Source organism: Notothenia rossii (assembly GCF_949606895.1).
Source record: "Notothenia rossii genome assembly, chromosome: 4".
In the NCBI taxonomy this organism is placed as follows: Eukaryota; Metazoa; Chordata; class Actinopteri; order Perciformes; family Nototheniidae; genus Notothenia; species Notothenia rossii.
Window position 1 is genome coordinate 24,307,842 of NC_136902.1, and position 20,473 is coordinate 24,328,314.

General features: G+C 39.3%; 1 protein-coding gene across 1 annotated transcript; it reads right to left on the bottom strand.

Annotated features, from left to right (window-relative positions):
- Nucleotides 1-667: 667 nt before the first annotated feature.
- LOC307037379 (N-terminal EF-hand calcium-binding protein 1-like) lies at nt 668-20,453 on the bottom strand. Its single transcript, XM_079678212.1, has 12 exons — nt 20,138-20,453; nt 15,227-15,251; nt 10,468-10,576; nt 9,323-9,348; nt 8,971-9,068; nt 5,876-6,134; nt 5,619-5,698; nt 4,054-4,107; nt 3,732-3,844; nt 3,527-3,604; nt 3,266-3,357; nt 668-1,907 (listed from the first exon to the last, which is right to left on the bottom strand). Exons 1-12 carry the CDS (start codon nt 20,252-20,254, stop codon nt 1,879-1,881), a joined length of 1,080 nt encoding a protein of 359 aa, XP_079534338.1. The 5' UTR covers nt 20,255-20,453; the 3' UTR covers nt 668-1,878.
- Between the last annotated feature and the right edge of the window lie 20 nt (nt 20,454-20,473).

Below are 20,473 nucleotides of genomic sequence, written 5' to 3' on the forward strand. Positions count from 1 at the left end.
AGGTTTGATTCTGGGACACCTGACTTGCTGCCAATACATGAAACATGATGTTTTATCCCACGCTGCTGGCAGTTGTTTTCGCCTGAAAATAGCAGCAGGAGCCCCACTGTCACTGAGGAGAAAATCGTAACAGGAAAGGATTATAGTTTGAGATCTGAAGAAGCACAAGCATTCATGCAGTTGTGAAAGACTGCATCATCCTCACTTTCTTCAGTTTGCATCATAGAGAAAACCTTTAATTGTATACGGACTGACATGTTGGATCTCTCCCTGCTGGAGTTTTTTTTGGAATCATGTGTGATATCTAAAAGAATTGATATAAACTACTTATTAAGAATGATGTGAGTATAACTTTCAGCTATCGTGGTAGCACATTACATTGGGTGATTTTCAATGTCGGAATAAAAAGAATGCATTGTTGGTAGCACCAACAATGCTTATAATAAATCCTCATACGTTATATTTTAATTTCGATTATGTATTGGTTGGATTTTAAGTATTAAAATCCACGACTTACACTGCTTAATTTTGTTAAGTAAGTTGCTGTGAAGTCAAATAACTATAATTAAAAGTATAGAGTAAACCTTACCTTTCATTTTAAAGTAAATACCTGTTATTTTTCAATTAGATCACAATTCATAAACATAGTACTCATTCTTAGCCAGGGCACATTCAATGAAACATTTAATGTCATCAACAAACCATGAACTTTATTTCATGCCAAAAAACAAACATAGCATCCACATAACAACAGTATATTGTTCATAAAAGAAAAGATAAAACACTTCAAAAAAGAGAGAGTGAACACATTCATTCTCACGTTATCGGAGCAACCACAGCTTACTTTACTATCATACTGTACATTTACCAATGTTCTACAACAACTACTTACAGCTTTCATTAAATACTGTACACAATCTGAATAGACTTTCATCACACAGAACACCTTCTCCTGGATTTAATTACTCAAAATATAAACTTCTATGTGTCACTGTACTGTTTACACTGCAAATGCAAAACAATGGCTTTTGAGGGTTTTTCTTCTAGAGTAACAGTACAAGTAAACTTAATTTGTTATCGTCTGCTAATGTCTCACTACACTTCAGTGCAGCTATTGGCTTGTTATAACAGCAGTTCATTTTATCTTTAATAATAGACGATCTACAATAAATATCCATAGGTCCACGTTTCATATTTTTCTAAAGTGCAGGAGTGACACACTGATAACAACATTTTAGATGCGGACCACAATCACCTACAGTATGTTCTATCTACTGGCTTTCTAACCCATCAGCATAAAAGATGCTTGGCAGCGAAGCTTTGAAGGAGACAACAAAGCACAATACCACAGACAAAACAAGGGGAAATGCAGGAAAACCCTACCACTAAGACTTGTTTAGTCTGTACTGGAGAATGAGGGGAGGGATGGATGGAAAGAGCAGTTGTCATTCATGTGTTTATATTTTTGTGACATCGGGTACATGATATCTATTCTAAGATGTAGTTTTGATTTAAATAAACTAGCACTGAGAAATAAGAAATCATGCAAAGGTCTTTTCATTTCTTGCGTTTATATCAAATCAGAAGCAAGAAGTGTGCCAGTTAAATGAGTGTTGGCACAAATCCTGATCACACAATAAAAGATTGCGTTGCCTCAATTCCTCATCTCCAAGGTTTTAATTAGTGTTACTCCTAACTGATTTATCTGAGCAGTCTTCTTTGTTATAACCTCGGAGCATAGCTTTGCAAAAACAATCCTGCTCATGCCATCAGGAAAAATTGGATATCAAAGGACAAAAACAATGCAGATAAAACAGATTAAACAATCAGCTCTTCCTCCGACTTTTATTGTGTTGAGTAGCAGCAGCTTTTTCTCGGTCAGTTGTTGTTCATGATCCACCAAGAGGCTGTTAAATGAAACAACAATGAAGTGTCAATGGCAAATGCTCTTTGCTTGCACTTCTACAAATTACCGGAAGAGAAGCCAACATGTATTTCTATTTTTACTACAGAAAACAATGGACTCCTTAGATAACAATCATCAATTTTTCTCATGCATTAAACTTTCAAATGGTGTCAGCAAATAGTTGTCTATTCTCTGGCAGTGGATAGTATAATGACACCACCTGCGTTTCGATTATTTCCATCAGCGCCTGAAATCCTATTTTCCACCAGGTACAAACTTCTGGGAAAATGAAGGCTTCATTTATGGACCAACAAGAAGAGGATACCTTTTTTTTCGCCTCGATAGCTATCCAGAGTTACCAAAACGTATAATTTCCAAAATTTTTTACTTACTATAGAGAGGCGAAATCCCGCCCATCTACTTCCGACCCATGGGACCTTATTTTGGAAAAACTATGTATTGAAGTCAATGGGGAGAGAAAACTTATCTTTCGATCCCGTTTGAATTGTGCCACGAATTACACATATGATATTTGTCAATCTTAAAAAATTATTTCCATTTCAAAAAAGTCACAGTTTGTTGTAAAACTGTTGAAATATAAGACTATGAAAAATATGCAACTAGAAAGACTACAAATCCCAGAATCTCGGTCCCGAATGCTGGCTCTTACGGAACCGACTAACTCCCCTTGTGTGTATGTACAGCTCTCAACATGCCCAGACTTGGAGTGATTTTCACCTCTTTTAATACTTTTTGCCTCATTCTGAAAGAAAGAAGTGAAATGTGCTAACGTGACGGCCGTCTTGGTGTGTGGTGCGAGACGGGAGATGTAGTTCATTGAGTGGTTTAACACAAAAAAATTGTTACATTTTAATTTTTTTGACTTGCAAAATTATCTTTTAAATTGACAAACATCATATGTGTAATTCGTGGCACAATTCAAACGGAATCGAAAGATAATCTTTCTCTCTGACTCTCCGTTGACTTCAATATATATCTTTTCCGAAATAAGGTCCCCCGGAAAGGGAGGGACTTCGCCACTCTATCACCAGTAGTGAAAATGGTGGACAGTGAAAGAAGCAAAGTAAGTTTGGAGTATAAATGTAGTAATTCCTGAGCAGTAATGCCAACTTTTTTTCAATAAAAATAGCTCTAAAAAGTCTGCAACAGCGGTGCCAACAATAATACCACTTGGAAATGCTACTTCTTTCATATAAATATACAGATTATAGCGGCAGACATGTGCTATCACATTTTACCAAAAGGCTATAATTTAATCTGATTTAAAATGTGTGAATCAAAGCGTTAACATAGCAGCTTTCAATAAGATAGTGAATATATTAAAGGTGTTGTTTCTACCTGGGAGGAGCATGGTGGAGACCATCTCCGGCTCTTCCAGTGAGTCGATGATGCAGCGCTGGAAGGTCTTACTGATGGAGGACTGCAGGTAGCTGTGGGGAAAGGAAAAGGATGAACCTGTCATTTGCCTCTTAGCTTGACAGTAATGCTTTCAAAGAGAGCTGTGAACAGCCTGGTGAAGAGGGAGCATTTTGGTTCAGCAGTGAAGCTCTCTGAACATGTTTTTCTGTCTAATATGCTGTGAAGCTCTTCTGATCCTACCTCATCCAGGAGAGACGATCTTGCCAAAATTCGTACATGATGAAGCAAGATCTGTCTGGCAGGTTCTGGACTGAAACGCTACAAAAACAGACAGAGAGAAAAAAAGGGCAGTGCGGGGTTATCACATATGGTCTTGAAAATGTAAGCAATTTCAAGTGGCAGCATTACATCACAGAGAGGTCCTGAGGCAGAGAGAGGGACATACTGCAGGTTGTTAGGCTGGCTGCTGGTGGTCTCTGTGTAGATGTTAAGAGCTTGTTGAAACTGATCCACATCCTTCTCCTTCACAGACATTTGTCTTTGGATCAGAAGAATGTTCTGAAGAGAAAAAAAGTCATAATCTCATCTTCCATAATACATTTGCCTCATTTTGAATGTAGTTGTAATTGTAAAAGTGATTTCCAACTTTTCAAAGATGTCATATATAAATATAAAACATGTAACAATTACCAGTAAAATCCTTGCACATATATATTAATATAATAATGTAATATAATCAGACACAAGCTCACACATGCTGGACTCACCGAATTGTATGTCCCTGCCAATGTGTCCTCTTTGAGAGGTTCAAGATGAGGGCTCTGAAAATAGGGACATAAATATTTTATGAGTGGTTATGAGCAGAACCAGAACCGAGTCCAGCAAAATAAGGGCCTGTATATACAATCTGTCACAAAGCATTGACTCCCACAAGGAAGCCATATTCATGTTAACCCTCCGACAGCCTAAACACTATAGTCTCTCTGCATGCTCGAGATAAGGACAAATAATCATTAGTGTGTTAGCAAGCAAGCTCATTATCCCCCAGGCTCTGATACAGTATCTAACCTTGGAGAAAGCCTAATCTATTATGGAAGATAAAATGCAAAGTAAAAAACGAAATAAATCCCACAGGAGAACCATAAAGCTACTGATGCTCTTATTCAGACCAACAGGCAACATATTGGTGGCCTTTTGTAAATGTCAGAACATTTTAAACATCTGTCAACATATTTGATCTGTGTTTCTGTTTAAAGCATTGAGTATTTCAGTTATTCACAGCATGGTTGCACAGGATGAATGGCATTCAGTTTGTGTGGTTGAACACAGCTTGTGTTGTTGGCCTGAACAGCCACACACACTTTTTACAGATTGTCCTCTGTCTGCTGGGCAAACACTGTGTCTCTGAAAACACACAGAAGAGCTCATACGGTCTGCTTTGACATCTCTGTCTGTAGCAGATGAGCATCTGTAATTAAACCTGATCTTCACAGAGAGCCATCACGAGACAAACCTTTTGGCAGCGTTTTTTGTCAGTTCATACAACTGAAACTAAGCACGTTGCGTATATATAAAAGTAGAATAAAGAAGAATAAAAGGCAGAGTGGGATGGCAATGGATAGCCATGAACAGCCACATCCAGAATACTATCAATCACCATTGATGGTTATCATTCAAATTCAGAGTTTGCAAATGCAATGGATGATTTGTATATACGCTGATGATGAACACGATTTTATAAATGTGCACAGTGGTCTGTTGGATATGATGAGTGACCTGTACGGCAACCTAACAGTCTACAATCAGTGCCCATTCTGTCTGATAAAGATTCAAATACGTTTAGGCTCTCGAGGGGCAATTTGAATACATACAATATACATCATATATAACACAAAATCATACCGCACAAGATCCAAATCTCTTGCAATGCCAAGAATCTGCAGTTAAATTACATTTAGAGTTTTAAAGGACAGTCTCTATTATTGCAGAATACCAGGAGACTTAAGCTCCACCAGAATGCATCTAAAACTCATCATGTAAAAAAAAAGAAAAAAATGACATGTAAATGGTGTTTAGGGTCAAATATAATCGTCTGTGCCTTGGAGAAGACCCTCACCAAAAATAAGACTTTTATAAACATTCAGGGCTGAGATTCTAAAAGATAATAATTTCTATAAAAGGAATTTATATTCATTTCGGGGATTTTGCCTCTGGAGTTAGATGGTTAGAGGGAAGATTTACATGATCATGTCTGTCCATTGTACTGTATATGAAGCAAGCAGTTAGCAGTTAGCTTATCTTAGCTTAGCACATCAACAGATTTTATACGGACCTCACACTCCAGTTTGTCAATGAGTTGCTCCAGTTGGTTGATCTGGGAGCCCCAGTGGTTGTCTGACTCCACGCTGACCCCTGAAACCCAGAAACAAAACATCAGCACAACACAGGAAGTCTGAACAATGACGGGATGCTTTTTGTTGTTGTTGTGAATATCCTCATGAGTTTAGTAGCTGCAATATGACCTTTTAAATAGTCAGTATTTTGCTCATATACAACCACTCTCTGAATCCCATTGTTCCTGGAACCTACCTGTGGTGAGCATGCCAGAGTACGGGTCGGTCGGGGAGAGACACATGTTCTTCTGGATGCGTCGGCCGGGGCGCTTGGGCACCCTCTGGATAGGAAGTTCCTCTGGCGTCTTCAGTATCCTCCTCCCAGTACAGCCCTGGTCATGAACCGCATCCATAGCGCAGTCCAGCGATGACTGGAGGGACTGCAGCTGGGTGGAGGTCTCCCTCAGCAGGAAACGTGTCACAAACTGACCCAGCACTGATGAACCCTGATACTCCTGAATAAAAGAGTGTGGGGACAAATAAAACAAGGTCAGCCATGATGGGGGAAAATATTTGTTTACTTGTTTTGCATTTTTCTCTAATTTTCTCGAGAAATGTTTCTTGCATTCTTTCTGTTGATATGATCAAGGTTCAAGGTTCAAGGCTTTTATTGGTCATACGTACATAGCTACAGTGTAGTTATGACGATGAAAATCTTAGATCACATGATGGTTTGTTAATGTTGTTTTCAAACAAAATTGAATGATTCTCAGATAATTTCTTATACCCTAGAAACCTTGAATTCAAGGTTGTTTGTGCTTTGTTAGGATTATGTGTCATTCTCCCTTTCAAAAAAGAATTGCACGTTATGAATCAGGTATCTCATTGCTGTTGTTTTGTTCAACAAATAAACATTGTGTCAGTCTGAGATCACACTGAATTAATGAATGGCAAACAGAAAGAGTGATAATGATGAGTGATGTGATGATAATGAATGGATGTGTAGTTTGTGGAGGATGTTCTATCTATATGGTAAGTGTAGTCAGTGCAGTGGCTGCTTTTATTCCATGGGCAATGAACCCTGTCAAGATCACCATCAGTGTGACCAAATTCAGAAAATGTAAAAAGAAGATATTTGAAAAACGACCAGCAAGCTTTTATGTGATCCTCTTTCCAAAGTGTTCTCTTTCTCAGCAGAAGACATGAGGTTCATGATATGACAAATGAACCTCCGTCTTTGTCTCTATTTCTCCTTCCTTTCTTTCCGAAAAAGAGACTTGTTATCTCAGAGCATCATGAAGGACACATTTTACTCCGTGGATTTGATTATTTTACTATTTTCCCAGGCATTTGTAAAGCATTGTAAACTGGAGTTTATATGAAAGTTTTATCCATATTATCAGTTTTGCTCGCTCTTGAGCACTGCTATAAGATCAGTTTTATCTTTGGTTCAGCAAAAAGAACATAATAAGGCTGATCTCAGGATAGCTAAAAGGGCAGCTGCTCTTCAGGGCAAAGAAAGCTTTTTGACTGACTAATAGCAGCACGAAAAATTCATGAGCTGTAGCCATGGGTGATATAGAGCAAGGAAAGGTAGACAGGAGAAAAATAAAATGTCGGAGAAGATGGATGTTCAGAGACAGGAGATGAAACAGCGAAACAGATGCGTGTGTCCAAAAGAGACGGGAAGAGACTGAAAGAATAGGAGATTTAAGCAGCGGAAAAATAATTGTGTGTTTGTGATACAGTGCTGTGGAGGACATCTGACGTCAGATCAGTGGGACAGCTGGGAGGTTTGTCAGCCTTAGTTACTGACAGCTACGCTCTACTAACGCTCTGAGTTCTCTCTCTACATCAGGAACAGCCTCTACCTGCACTGCAGTGAGAATGAGATGCTGAAATCAAGGATGCCAACCTCATAATAAGATATATTCCCAGCACCTGATTCTCTTCTCTTCCAAATCAAATTAAATATTCACCTAGCCTGCTTAACGTACAGGGTTAGCTAAGACCGATAAATAAGTGAGCCGAGCTATCGATTTTGTCTTAGAAGAAGTTCTCTGATGTTGCACAGCCCTGCATGTCGGGCGCAGACACTTTAATCCCCTCTACATCTCATGCAATACACTGCTTATTGGTTCTGCTCTACCGGGATTCAGACCAGGATTTCATAACGCTCTAATTAGCATATTTCACGTTCCAAGGCTGGTGATGTATACTGCAACTCGGCCTCATTATCTGGAGAACATGTGAAAGAAACAGTGCTGTAGGTTTCTCTCTTTTGAACTGAAAAGCATTGATCTCCATTTCAGCTCTATAGCCATACATTTACAATTAGGAGGGAACATGTGAGGAGTAAAACCAAAGGTATGAAAACATGTTCGGAATCTAGTTCCTGGATACTGGTTTGAAATTAAAAGCAAAAGATAATTCACAGTATGTGGTGTCGATTGAACAATGCAGTGCAGTCAGTGTTGTCGTGCGATGATGAAACACAAAATGTACTTTTCTCTTTGTTATATCTTAGCTGAAAATCTTTGAGTTCATGATATCCGCAAGCACAATGTCCGTCAGTCAGACCACTTTGTTTCAGACTGAAATGTCTCTATAACTATTAGATGGATTGCCAATAAATTGTGTGCAGGCGTTATTTGTGCCCATTTCCTGTTGTGCCCTGGCTTTTCCTTTAGCACTTTCACATAGTTGTGAATGAAAGGTCTTAACTATCGGAGTAAAATTCGGACAATCATGACTCCTCATGATAAAATACTTCAGGGATCCTCCTTGTTTTGACCGAATATTAAGATATCTCCTTAGGCGCTCGGAAATGTTGCATTTTTTATGATTATTTGACATTTAATGGACTACACAATTAACTTGAAAAGAAGAACACACAAAATTAGCCCATTACGATCATTTTTGCATAAAATCTTTAGTGGCTATCCAGCAGATTCACAGGGACAAACGTCTGCACATTTTTCTCACACTAAGTAGAACCATTTTTAAAAAAGGGGCGCCTGTGATTTCAGGTTCTGTGAGCTCATGTTTGAGAATGCATTGTGAGTGAAGAGAGGCGGCGCAGACAGCAGGCAGAGTCTGTCATGCTGGGCAGTTCTCTTGTAAAGGTGCGACACCAGAGCGATCTCAAAGACGTCTGAGAGGGTTTCACACTGACAGCTGAGAGGCACAAACAAAAATAGCCTGAGTCTGAACGCTCGGAGGCATGACAGCCGCTTACAAATGTTCTACAAGCTGAAATGGATAAAAGTCCACTCATGTCGAGCTACATTCAATCATGTATTTTCTTGCTAAATTAATCATGGTGCAGGCGTGAAAGCAATAATCACTCACCTCTTTAGTTTTATCCATGGCCTTCAAAATGGCCACATTCAGCTTTTCCAGAGCAGACAGGACGTTGACGTATTCCCCCACATGTGGAGATAAGTACCCTGAAGGAGAAGTACATTAGTTGAGCATATTTTGTCGAATGACTAATAACATTGATTGCCTTAAATAGAATGAAAGTGGTCTGGTCCCTCCAATAATTACATCTACATTTCTGAGACTGGGACATGTTGCGTTTAAGTTATGGTGATTGTCAGACAATTCTAGCCAATAGAAATAGCTAAAAACATGGAAGCATTGGGCTTAAGTAATACATAAAGGTGATCATATCTGTGTAGCATGAATGACGCATGCTTACCTGAGAGTTTGTCTATGTCCAGGTTACTGTAAAGCAATGAGAAGAAAACAAAAATATTAAATAAAGTCTTTGGAAGCCTGAAATATTTTCCTCAAGTTGATTTTGATGTGTGAACCTCTGACTTTTTATCAAGAAGGATTATCAGGTTATCATGTACTTAAACATTGGTAACTTAAACAAAATACCTTCAAAACACTCCCATCATCCTCAGCTGTACTTTATATTCAGTGTTAGTGTTATGTAGCTAGCACGATAGCCTTAAATAGGGAACTTTATACGTGCAAACATTGTAGATTACTTAACATCACCAGTTAGCATTGTCGTTGCGAGCATGTTTGCATACTAACGTTTGCATTTATCTCAGTGCTCAGTTTAAGCCATGATCTCTGTTCGATTAGACAAAGAGGCATTGATTTTCACTAAGTGCATAGACAAAACACTACGCACAAGCACTACTGCCTTGCAACTAAACCTAGAACATTTTTACTGCACATTCAGTTACATAATATACCGTCTTTATAGTAGTCATAACGTACTATAACATAAAGCGATTGACTAGACATTTGTATAGTCAAAGGCAAAAATGTCTGGGAATCATGTTTGTGTATATTAGAGTTGTTTCAATCAGAACTATTTACTTGCTGTAACAATACTTAAGACAATGGAAACTGGATTGGTTTTCATTATGTAACCTTATCTTTAAATGACAGATAGAGGTTAGCTGCTCGTTTGTGTATTGCAAGCTTTCTGTCTAAAGTTGACACCACACAAAAAAGGGTGCAGCTAAATCTGCCACACTTGAGAGGCAATTCTTCACTGTGATTGGCTGGTACTTCAGTGATGCCAACAGCAAAGAGGAGATTTCATTAGTTTTGTGCTCACAGACACAGCAAAAAAAGTCCTATTGGGTTTTTCTTGGGCTACAATACCAGGCAATGTATTCCAATACATGTTAGTCGAATAGTGTTTGTTCTCATCTGCATGCAAATCGCAAACTCTGAGGCTTTAACACCAGAATTAGGGCTCCTTGTGGAATATTGACACAGTCTCTTCACTGAAGTGAGGTGTTGTTGACATCTCAACAGCAGAAGGGGCTGCAGATGGCAGCAGAGTTGGAGGACGTCCAAAAAGGAAGATAAGCTTACTCTGTCTGCTTCCTGTCGATGGAGGAATACAGCTCCTGCATTTGGTCGTCAGTGAGGATACCATCAGTAAAGTACGACTGGAACTCCTCCAAGGACAGCTTCCCGTCGTCTGAAAGGAGATAAACCGTGAAAATTACACTCACTGACGCCTCAGAGGTTTTATCACCCTAATGAAGAGTATTCACCATTATTCAAGTTAATGATACAAGGCTACTTTGACTTCACGTCACTAAATTATTTCCAGCGATAAACTCAGAGGTGCATATCATAGTATAAAAAAACTGTCTTTACTTAGCTTTAAAACCTCTGTCAATGATTAATCTTAGAGTGTTTCCCCAGAACCAAATGAAATGTGACAGTTATTTCCAATAAGGGACTCATTTACTGCTATTAATGATACTTTTTTAGTTAAGTGATAAAGACCAAAATCCAATCCATGCTCTTGGGAGTAATAATTACCTAAGTGAGGAACACATTTTCTTTTGAAACAACCCCACATATAACTGCTTTAATTTCCTCAATCCTGAAACCTGATACTGTAAAATAAATGAACCAATGTTTGGATTTTTGGGCAACTTTATAGCAATCACAAAAGGTTGCACATCAATGAATCTTATAAGTGTCTGTAGCTAATGAACACAAAGACAAGTGTGCGATTAAGGTAATCACAGGCCACCTCTGAAGAGCAGTGTCATGTGACTTAGGCCTGCAGGGTGCTGTGGAAATTAGGAGCAGGGATTGAGGGATGGTTAGAGTAGTCAGAGCAGACCTTACTTGCAGAATAACTGCAGACGGTAATGAGATCTCTCCAGTCTTGCTCTGTAAGCATTGAAATCTTATGAGACCAGACTCTGATCCCCACCAGGCAGCAGAGCTCAAACTGAGTAAATCACATCATCATGTGTGAGAACTATTTTGAGTAGTTGCCATCTCTCACAATGGACAGCTTTGGACACCATACAGTAAAGGCTTGTTTGGGAGAGATTGGCTGATATCAGCAAGTTGTATTCTGTGTCTGTTACATTAAATAGCAAGTGAACTGTTAAACATTGTTTTGTTGTTATCATTAAACCCTTAAGGAGAAAAATCTGTGATTTCACGGAACATTTGTTGTGGCGTTAAACCTCAGATCGAAGATGAAACTATTTCAATAAAAATTCCCAACTCAAACTTTGCTGTAAAAATCTTCTTTTTCCAAATGATGTAGGAGTAACCACAATCTGTTGCACCTCTGACTCATTCTCCAGCCTTCTGCATTTCAACTTCTTCAGCGTGGATTCACAATTAGAAGCCCGAATAGGAGTTTCAGTGCAGCTCAGATGGCACGTTACGCAAGCGTTCGCAGTTTCTCAGAGAGCAGAGCTGCAGTGATGGAGCTTCTAACTGTAGACAGTGTGTGTGTCACAAGCTAAAGGACAGTAATCTGTGCAGCAAGTGCTTTGCCTGAAAGATGTACGATTTGTTTCCACACTTAATTAGTAATTAGGCACTTAATAAGAATGTGCAGAAGTAGGCTTTGAAGCATTAAATGTTAGTATTGAAACGATTACTCAATTAATTGATTAGTTAGACTCTCTTAGGCTGAGAGCATTGGAGTTTCTTTGGTAAAACACTTCAAGTGGTTTCAGTTTGCTGGCCAATGGGAAAATGATTTTCTACTCAAGTGGAAGGTTGCTTTTATAGCTTTTAGTTGACTAAACATATCAAAACCTTAGCCATAACTTAACTCTCCTTCAAACAGATCAAGATCTTTGTAGGGTTTGTTTTGAGAAGGCAAGGACACTCGTTTGTTTAGTCTATCAAAAATAATTTAAGTGGTCTTACCTATTTCGTAAATCTGGCAAACAGCTGTTGCTTCCTGATTCTCAAAAGTAAAGATTTGTTTTCTTTGTCTGTTTCTTCCACATGTGTTACCACTTTTATTGAAATAGTGAATGCACAGCTAAACTGTGTTACTGAAAACGAAGAATCTCATGCAGTTATGTGTGAGTGAACTAGCTGAACTGTTATCAACATTGAGCTTTCGAGGCAGTGAGATCCAATCAAAGATTATGCAGATTTTTATAGCATCGATCCCCAGCTTCGAGACTAACAACTGTCAATACAACACCTGTTAGAGCCATTTTCTGTGTTGACAATGAGTGTATTATTTTCTTATTAATTTAGATCTTAATATATTCTTTCCATTTATGTATTAGTACCGAATTAAATATTTGGTGAAAAACCTTGATTTACTGCGAGCCACACCTGTGATATAAGAAAGGGGTGGGACTGAACGTGAGGAGGAAATTGTCTCCAGCAATGAACGGGGAATCGGAACAGTCTTTGACCTCACGTTATACTGATAATTTTGTTTATTTTGTTTGTTTAAATATATGGAAGCAAATAAATCGGCCAAGGAAGGCAAATAAATCAGCGCCTACAGAGCTTTATTTGGATGGTTTTTAACGTGTGAGTCAAGAAGCGGATCCCTGTTGACGTGGCACAGTTTTTAGATATCCCACAAGAATGGGCCACGGCAACACCTCTGATGGATAATCATCAGCACCTCATAACAGCATCGAGGCAGTTTAATAGCTTTAATTGTTTGATTTCAAACCAAGCAACACTGCAGCTCTACCTCCAACCCTAATGAAAACCTCTCCCTGTGCTGATGCTTGAGTCTTTTCAGGAATGAGCTTCCTTATGGGTAGCCCGAAGCTAAAAGCCCTCAAGAGAATCTTAGCAGCAAATCATCTTTTCATTAAATCCAAAAGTGCAAGAGAAATTCATTGATAGGAATAGTTTGAAGAATATATAGGGTTGATCATTTGTTTGTATTTCTTGTTCAGTGTATTTAGAAAAGCACGTTCTTACAAGTTGTCCAAATTCCAGGTATCAAAACTGTCTTGACCAATTTATGATGACATTGTGTTCCTAAAATGTAAAAATGAGAGCCAGATATCAGCTTCTCACCCATTACTGATAATGTTCCTCTCTTTCAACTAAAGCAGCAGCTCTTCTGTACATCCATGCATCCTTTGAGGAATCTGCTGCAGTCTACAATCCTCTGCAGGAAGTACAGCACAAAGGATGTGAGGCAGAAACCTCTCACCGGTTACTATTGAGTTAGTGTCAAGAGGGAATAAGCCAAACTCCCCTTAGCACCTAACATTTAAATCGAAACTGTTTTCAAATCATGAAAAATAAATGAAGTAAAACACTGCCTTTTTGTGTTATAAAACTTCCAACAAAACCAATCAATGGCCTTGACTAATCATTGTTTGCACTGCTTGTTATAAAAATCCAGCTCATATGAAAATATTTCAGTCTATTTGTATGAAAGTCTCCTCGTTATCTTTGAAATACTGAAAACTAATTGCCTATTTATCAGGGATTTCTATATTGGATTTTAATATATTGATCAGATGCGTGTGTGCATGTCTGAGCTCAGTGTGCGTCAATATAAGTGGATTAGAATCTCAGCACGAGGCTTCCAGTTTGTACTTATTGTTCGTGTAATATACAATTGTTGTATTGCTTCTTAAAACTATAATTCCTCATTACAACAGCGTGGAGGAATAAGAGTGTAGCTGTTTGGTAGCCAGCCCCTCATTATGTGGTAAATCCGCAGTGCTCCAGGCGCCTCACGGCAGCCCACTCAGTGCTGGTTGGCTCTCCTCTCGGGTGCACGACTCAGTGAGTTTGTGACGAGGAGAACCGAGCAGAGCTGCAAATGTAAGATAGCTAACACAAACATACGCCAGAGTTCTCTTTCTGTATCTCCCTTCGATTTACACAGAGTGAAAAATAAAAGCTTTGTGTGAGAGCTAGAGGGCGATACGTGGTGTGAAAGAACTGGAGGAGCAAAAAGCTTCACGAAAATGCAAGATGGAGATACAGTATATTGACCAAAACGGAATTAACCTCTATTTCTATTAAAGTCCCATCAGCCACAAGTAGGGGAGACACAACTTGAAGTATGGAATTTGCAAGGACCCCCCCCCCCCCCCCCCCCTCATAGCGGCACATGTTGGTTCATTAATACCACTCTTATGTAACACATTCACCGCCCCCCCACGGGGAAACTGATCAGAGTTTGTCTCTACTCTGCATGCATGTATCTTTTGCATTTCACATTCCATATAATGGGAGATGCAGTGCATGAATAGAAAATTAAGAGCACAAACATGTTCCTGTTTGTCAGCATTGTTTCTTTTCATGCAGAGCCGAATGTTCTATGTTTTCCCAGGAGATATGCGAGAGGGGGGGCTTCCTTTGAAGTAAGAGTTCACATACATTTAAATGTAACTGTAACACATTAATCAAATGTAATGGTGATATGTTTGCAGGGGGAATATATTAAAGTCGCATTAGGTGCAAGTCTCCAGTGAATTTGGAGATAAACGTTTATTTTCGACTGATTATGTGAGGAAGATTATATAAGGTTCAGGTTTGAGTATTTTGTGGTCTCACTGAGGTTTGATCATTGGGAATCATTGAGCCGAGCATTGCAGGGCACCCTGTCAGATTCAATCACATCCCAAAACCAAAAAGATGCAGCTGCACCTGACCTTTGTTATTTATAGCGTTTCTTCGATCTCAAGGATGGCCATAACACAGATGCACCAATAAACCCCTTCAGAGACTAAACTGTCTGAACAGAACCATCAAAGTAATTCCTTTTTATTTCTCTGGTGCATCTAAATTTGCAACGAGGTTCTTAATTGAATTTTAACTAGCTGTGTAGTCTAATTAGCTGAATGATTTGCTTACTCACCATTTTTGTCTGCCCGGCGGAATATCTGCAATAAGAGGAGAAGATCATGTTAACGTTTTTGTTTACAGGCATGGATGACAGAAAGTGGAAGAATTTAAAAACATAATTCAACTATATTGAAAGAGGAAGACGAGTTTGGTGAGTGGCTTATTATTTTATATGTAGGATATATAAGAGGAGCTGTAATTTCCACAATTCAATAACAAAAGAGACGTCTCCGGAAATGAAAAGCTGATATTTATATTCACCCGACAGGAGCTGTGGAATAATAGCTTTTATGTTTTTCTCTCTCTCCGGGCACTGAAAAGGATCATGCTGTTTCCCTGGTTTTGTGCAAATTCTGCGAGCAGGATGTAACAGTCCTTTGAATTCCCTGATTTATGCTATGCACACTCTAATGAAGTCATCACTGATATCTTTCATCCCATCTCTGTAACACCCAACCTGAGAAGTCTGATCCGTTGGAGTGAAAGGTATTTTGTGTGAAAGTGGCACCTATTTTATTTCAAAGTGGGTTTTTTTTTTGTTCCTGCTCAATCAGCCTGTGTGGAGTGATAGAGTCCAGTGACTGGTTGATTTAGTGTTTCATCAGAGTAGAGTAGAGCGGAGCACATCCAGCTGTCACCTTTCTAGCACATCAGAGCGTAAAGGACACGCTCTGCTCACATCCTCTCAATTCAATACACATCCACTGAGCCTCAAATAAATCTATATGAGAAAGAATGATACTGAGGGTGTGTACAGAAAGAGAAAAATGGCACTGAATGTCTCAGGAACCTTTAAAAATAGTAACATTACATTACATTGCATTTAGCTGACGCTTTTATCCAAAGTGACTTACAATAAGTACATTCGACCAGGAAGATACAACCTTGAAGAAAACAGAATCATATAAGTACATCAGGTTTCATAGAGCCTACTCAACTGGCTTTAGATAAGCCAGCCCTTTATTAGTATATACAGTTGCAAGAAAAAGTATGTGAACCCTTTGGAATTACCTGGATTTCTGCATAAGTTGGTCATAAAATGTGTTCTGATCTGCACGTTTGAAGTTTGCAAAAGAGCACCTGGATGTTCCACAGCACTACTGGCAAAATATTCTGTGGACAGATGAAACCAAAGTTGAGTTGTTTGGAAGGAACACACAACGCTATGTGTGGAGAAAAAAAGGCACAGCACACCAACATCAAAACCTCATCCCAACTGTGAAGTATGGTGGAGGGAGCATCATGGTTTGGGGCTGCTTTGCTGCCTCAGGGCCTGGACAGATTGCCATCATCGACAGAAAAATGAATTCTCAAGTTTATCAAGACATTTTGCTGGAGAACTTAAGGCCATCTGTCCACCAATTGAAACTCAACAGAAGATGGTTGATGCAACAGGACAACGACCCAAAGCACAGAAGTAAATCAACAGAATGGCTTCAACAGAAGAAAATAGGCCTTCTGGAGTGGCCCAGTCAGAGTCCTGACCTCAACCCAATTGAGATGCTGTGGCATGAACTCAAGAGAGTGATTCACACCAGACATCCCAAGAATATTGCTGATCTGAAACAGTTTTGTAAAGAGGAATGGTCCAAAATTCCTCCTGACCGTTGTGCAGGTCTGATATGCAACTATAGGAAACGTTTGGTTGAGGTTATTACTGCCAAAGGAGGGTCAACCAGTTATTAAATCCAAGGGTTCACATACTTTTTCCACCCTGCACTGTGAATGTTTACATGGTGTGTTCAATAAAAACATATTGTTTGTGTGATTTTAGCTTAAGCAGACTGTGTTTGTCTATTGTTGTGACTTAGATGAAGATCAGAACACATTTTATGACCAATTTATGCAGAAATCCAGGTAGTTCCAAAGGGTTCACATACTTTTTCTTGCAACTGTAAGTGCTTTGTTAGTAATTCTATCGCTCAAAGTGGAGTCGAAAGAGATGAGTTTTCAGTCTGCTACGGAAGATGTGTAAGCTTTCTGCTGTCCTGATTTCAATGGGGAGCTCATTCCACCATTTTGGAGCCAGGATAGCAAACCCACGTGTTTTTGCTGATGGGAACTTAGGTCCCCCTCGCAGTGCGGGTGCAGCGAGTTGTTTGGCTGATGCAGAGCGGAGTGCACGTGCTGGGGTGTACGGTTTAACCATGTCCTGGATGTAGGAAGGGCCAGATCCATTCGCATCATGGTACGCAAATACCATTGTTTTGAAGTGGATTCTAGCAGTTACTGGAAGCCAGTGAAATGAGCGGAGGAGCGGAGTGGTGTGGGAGAATTTTGGAAGGTTGAAGACCAGACGAGCCGCTGCATTCTGGATAACAGTACATTTTAAAAGCTAGACCTAAAAAATAAATACTGTAAGTACCAATAACATATACTACTACAAACATTCAAAACAAATCAAAAATACTCAAATAGCTAAAACATAAATGACACTGCTCATTGATAATTAGACCAAAAGTGAGCCCTGAAGCAATAACAGGTAATTAGATAAGTCAAAAACAGTGTTGAAACTCAATTTACAAAACATTCAGTACTACTAGTGCTCTGATTAAATAACAGCAAAGAAAAAGCTACTGTATAAAGATTTGTAATCAAACATTAGCCATATATATATATTTGGTTTATTTCTGATTTGTCTGATAACCTTTAAATGCCTCATTTGCCTTTTACAGGTATCATCCCCGGAGTGACGAGCAGCCATGAAGGCTTTTGGCTGCAGGTAATGCCATGTAACCTGGAAGCTGTGTCATCACTGTCAAATGTACCCAAATTCCTCAAAGTGCTGATCTTGTGGAGCATGCCTCAGAGGAAGCCAAAAGAGAGTTGCTCCGTAAATTAAATCTGGGAAACAAATTGAGAACGTCGGCTCTGGAGAAACCTGAGGAGGAGATTCACTGGTCCTCATTCCTCCATTGTGCCGTTAAGAATGAGTCCATGAAGCTCTTCTAAAAGCAGTGTTAGCTGCTTGGATGCTGCTCGGTTGTAATTTCCTACGGGGGCTGTTGATGTCACACTGACTCATATTGATCACAATAAAACTACAGCAGGTGGACCGACACCTACAGCACATCTTCAGTAGAGCTGCATCCTTTAGCTGACTAATCCGATAGTCGAATGAGTCAAAAGGATTGCAAACAATGTTGAAAATCAATTCAAACATTGAAATGACTTTTTCAAATCTGAATTCAACGCTGAAGTCAGAATTGATGCAAAAAATACAAAAACGTTCAGCCCATACAGAGTTTTCTGTTAATTTATACATTGAACAAAAGATCTTTGGGTTTTGACTGACAAAACAAGAAAGTCATCACCTGGGACTTTAAGAAACAGGGATGGACATTTCTAATTTCATTTATCAAATGATTAATAACAATAATTGTTAAACTGATCAGAATTACTCGTGAATTGCAGATCTACAGAAACCCGGTTGTTTATCAAACGCATGACACTACCTCCAATTAGCCTCTCAAGCTTACTTTAAAGGGCCGTATATTATGCTAATACTCAGGTTCGTATTTGCATTTTGAGCCTCTATTTTTCTCTTTCACCTCTTTTCACCCTCTGTCTGAAACCAGAGCCCAGTCTGCTCTGATTGGTTAGCTGGCCGGCTCTGTTGTGATTGATCAACTGCTTAGAGATGTCCTGCCCCAGGAGGGAGTATTTGGGAAAGAAACTTTGCACAAAAACCTATATAACACACTAAAGGAAAGGGAAAATCACAAAAAGCATAATAGGCCAGTCCTTCAGCTTGACTGATTATAGACAAACATCCTATTTTAGAGGGACTGATATCAGCAAACATTACATTTTCAGTTTTTCCTGCAGATATGTGGGCACCAAAATGGTTCAGGTTCAAAGAGAAAGAGAGACATACAGGTCAATGACAGTCAAGTTAGAAAGTTGACCTCCAGCGAGTGTACCATTTATTTCTGCAGTTGTTTATGAAGAAAGGACAGTCCACCAGCAACAGTAATAGGTTCAGTAAACAAAGGTTATGGGCTGGAGCAAATAGATGCTGACTGCATTTGAACAAATGCATACCTTCTGCAGGCTTAGTGCCCCCCTCTAGCTAGCCAATTATCTGCCAGGAGGAAATTTAGTTACGGCCAGCTGTCAGGAAGGCTGGAAAATGATGCTGCTGATCAGTTTTTGTATTTGTGTCGTGAGTAGCCCAGAGGCAAACAGCCATAGAGGCTTCAAACACAAAGCAATGTTTTTTTATAAATATGTATATGGATGGTTCACCATATTTTTCACCACTGTAGCAAAAGGCAGCCGAGTAGAGGAACATTTCTGTGCATATTAATGTAACCCTCTCTCAAGCAACACTCTTACTCCTGATTAAATAATTCAGGATGTAACATCCATCTATTTTTATGTTTCTGTTTGCAGCTGTGTGAAGGGAAAGCTGCTCATTAAAAAATCATTGCATATCATGCTTTATATATCATGTTTCTTCTAGGGTACAACCAATGTCATGAGCCTCGTCATCATGTGGGGGGAAATGAAAAAACAACCAAATTCAAACAATCACATTGTGGTGCTTTACAGACCAAATGAATAAAATGGTCTGTCAGATGAATGTGTTGAGGCATTTATTTTTGTCATTCACGCACTAATGGGCATCTCAACTCACCTTGCTTACATAATAGGGCTGCTGCACATCAAGCACGATGTGAATGGACGGCTCCCTACCTCCATTTAAACCATTCATAAAGAGCAAGATGAAGGACGGTGTATTACTCATATTGCACCTCTGAAAGACGACCCTCCTCCAAGAGGTGGATGTGAGCAAAACAGATATAAATATGTATACAATCATGCTTCAAAAAACCAAAGCATACTTCTTAGTGAGAAGGGGGGATTTTTTGCCTATATTGCCAATTAAACATTGGAAAAAAACAAGAAAGGGTGCACTTACATCATGAAAAAGAGAGATGCTTTGATTTTGGTTGCGGTCCAGCTCCTTCTGCTTCCTCATGTGATCGTGTTTTGCAGACTGAAGACACATGGTGATCATCTCCGTGCAGGCCAGCATCTTGACGCTTTCGATGCGATTTCTGATTTAAAATTGTAAAAAGATTGTCCGGATCCTGTGCTTTTGGGAGGGTTGTCCTTGACAGGGTGGTTGGTGGAGGATGATGTTGAAACTGTGATCCAGTCAGGAGGAGATGTGGACCCTGCCTGCTGCCCTCTGCCTGCTGCACGTCCACTAACTCCGCCTCTACACGAGCAGCGATTCATAAAATGCACCATC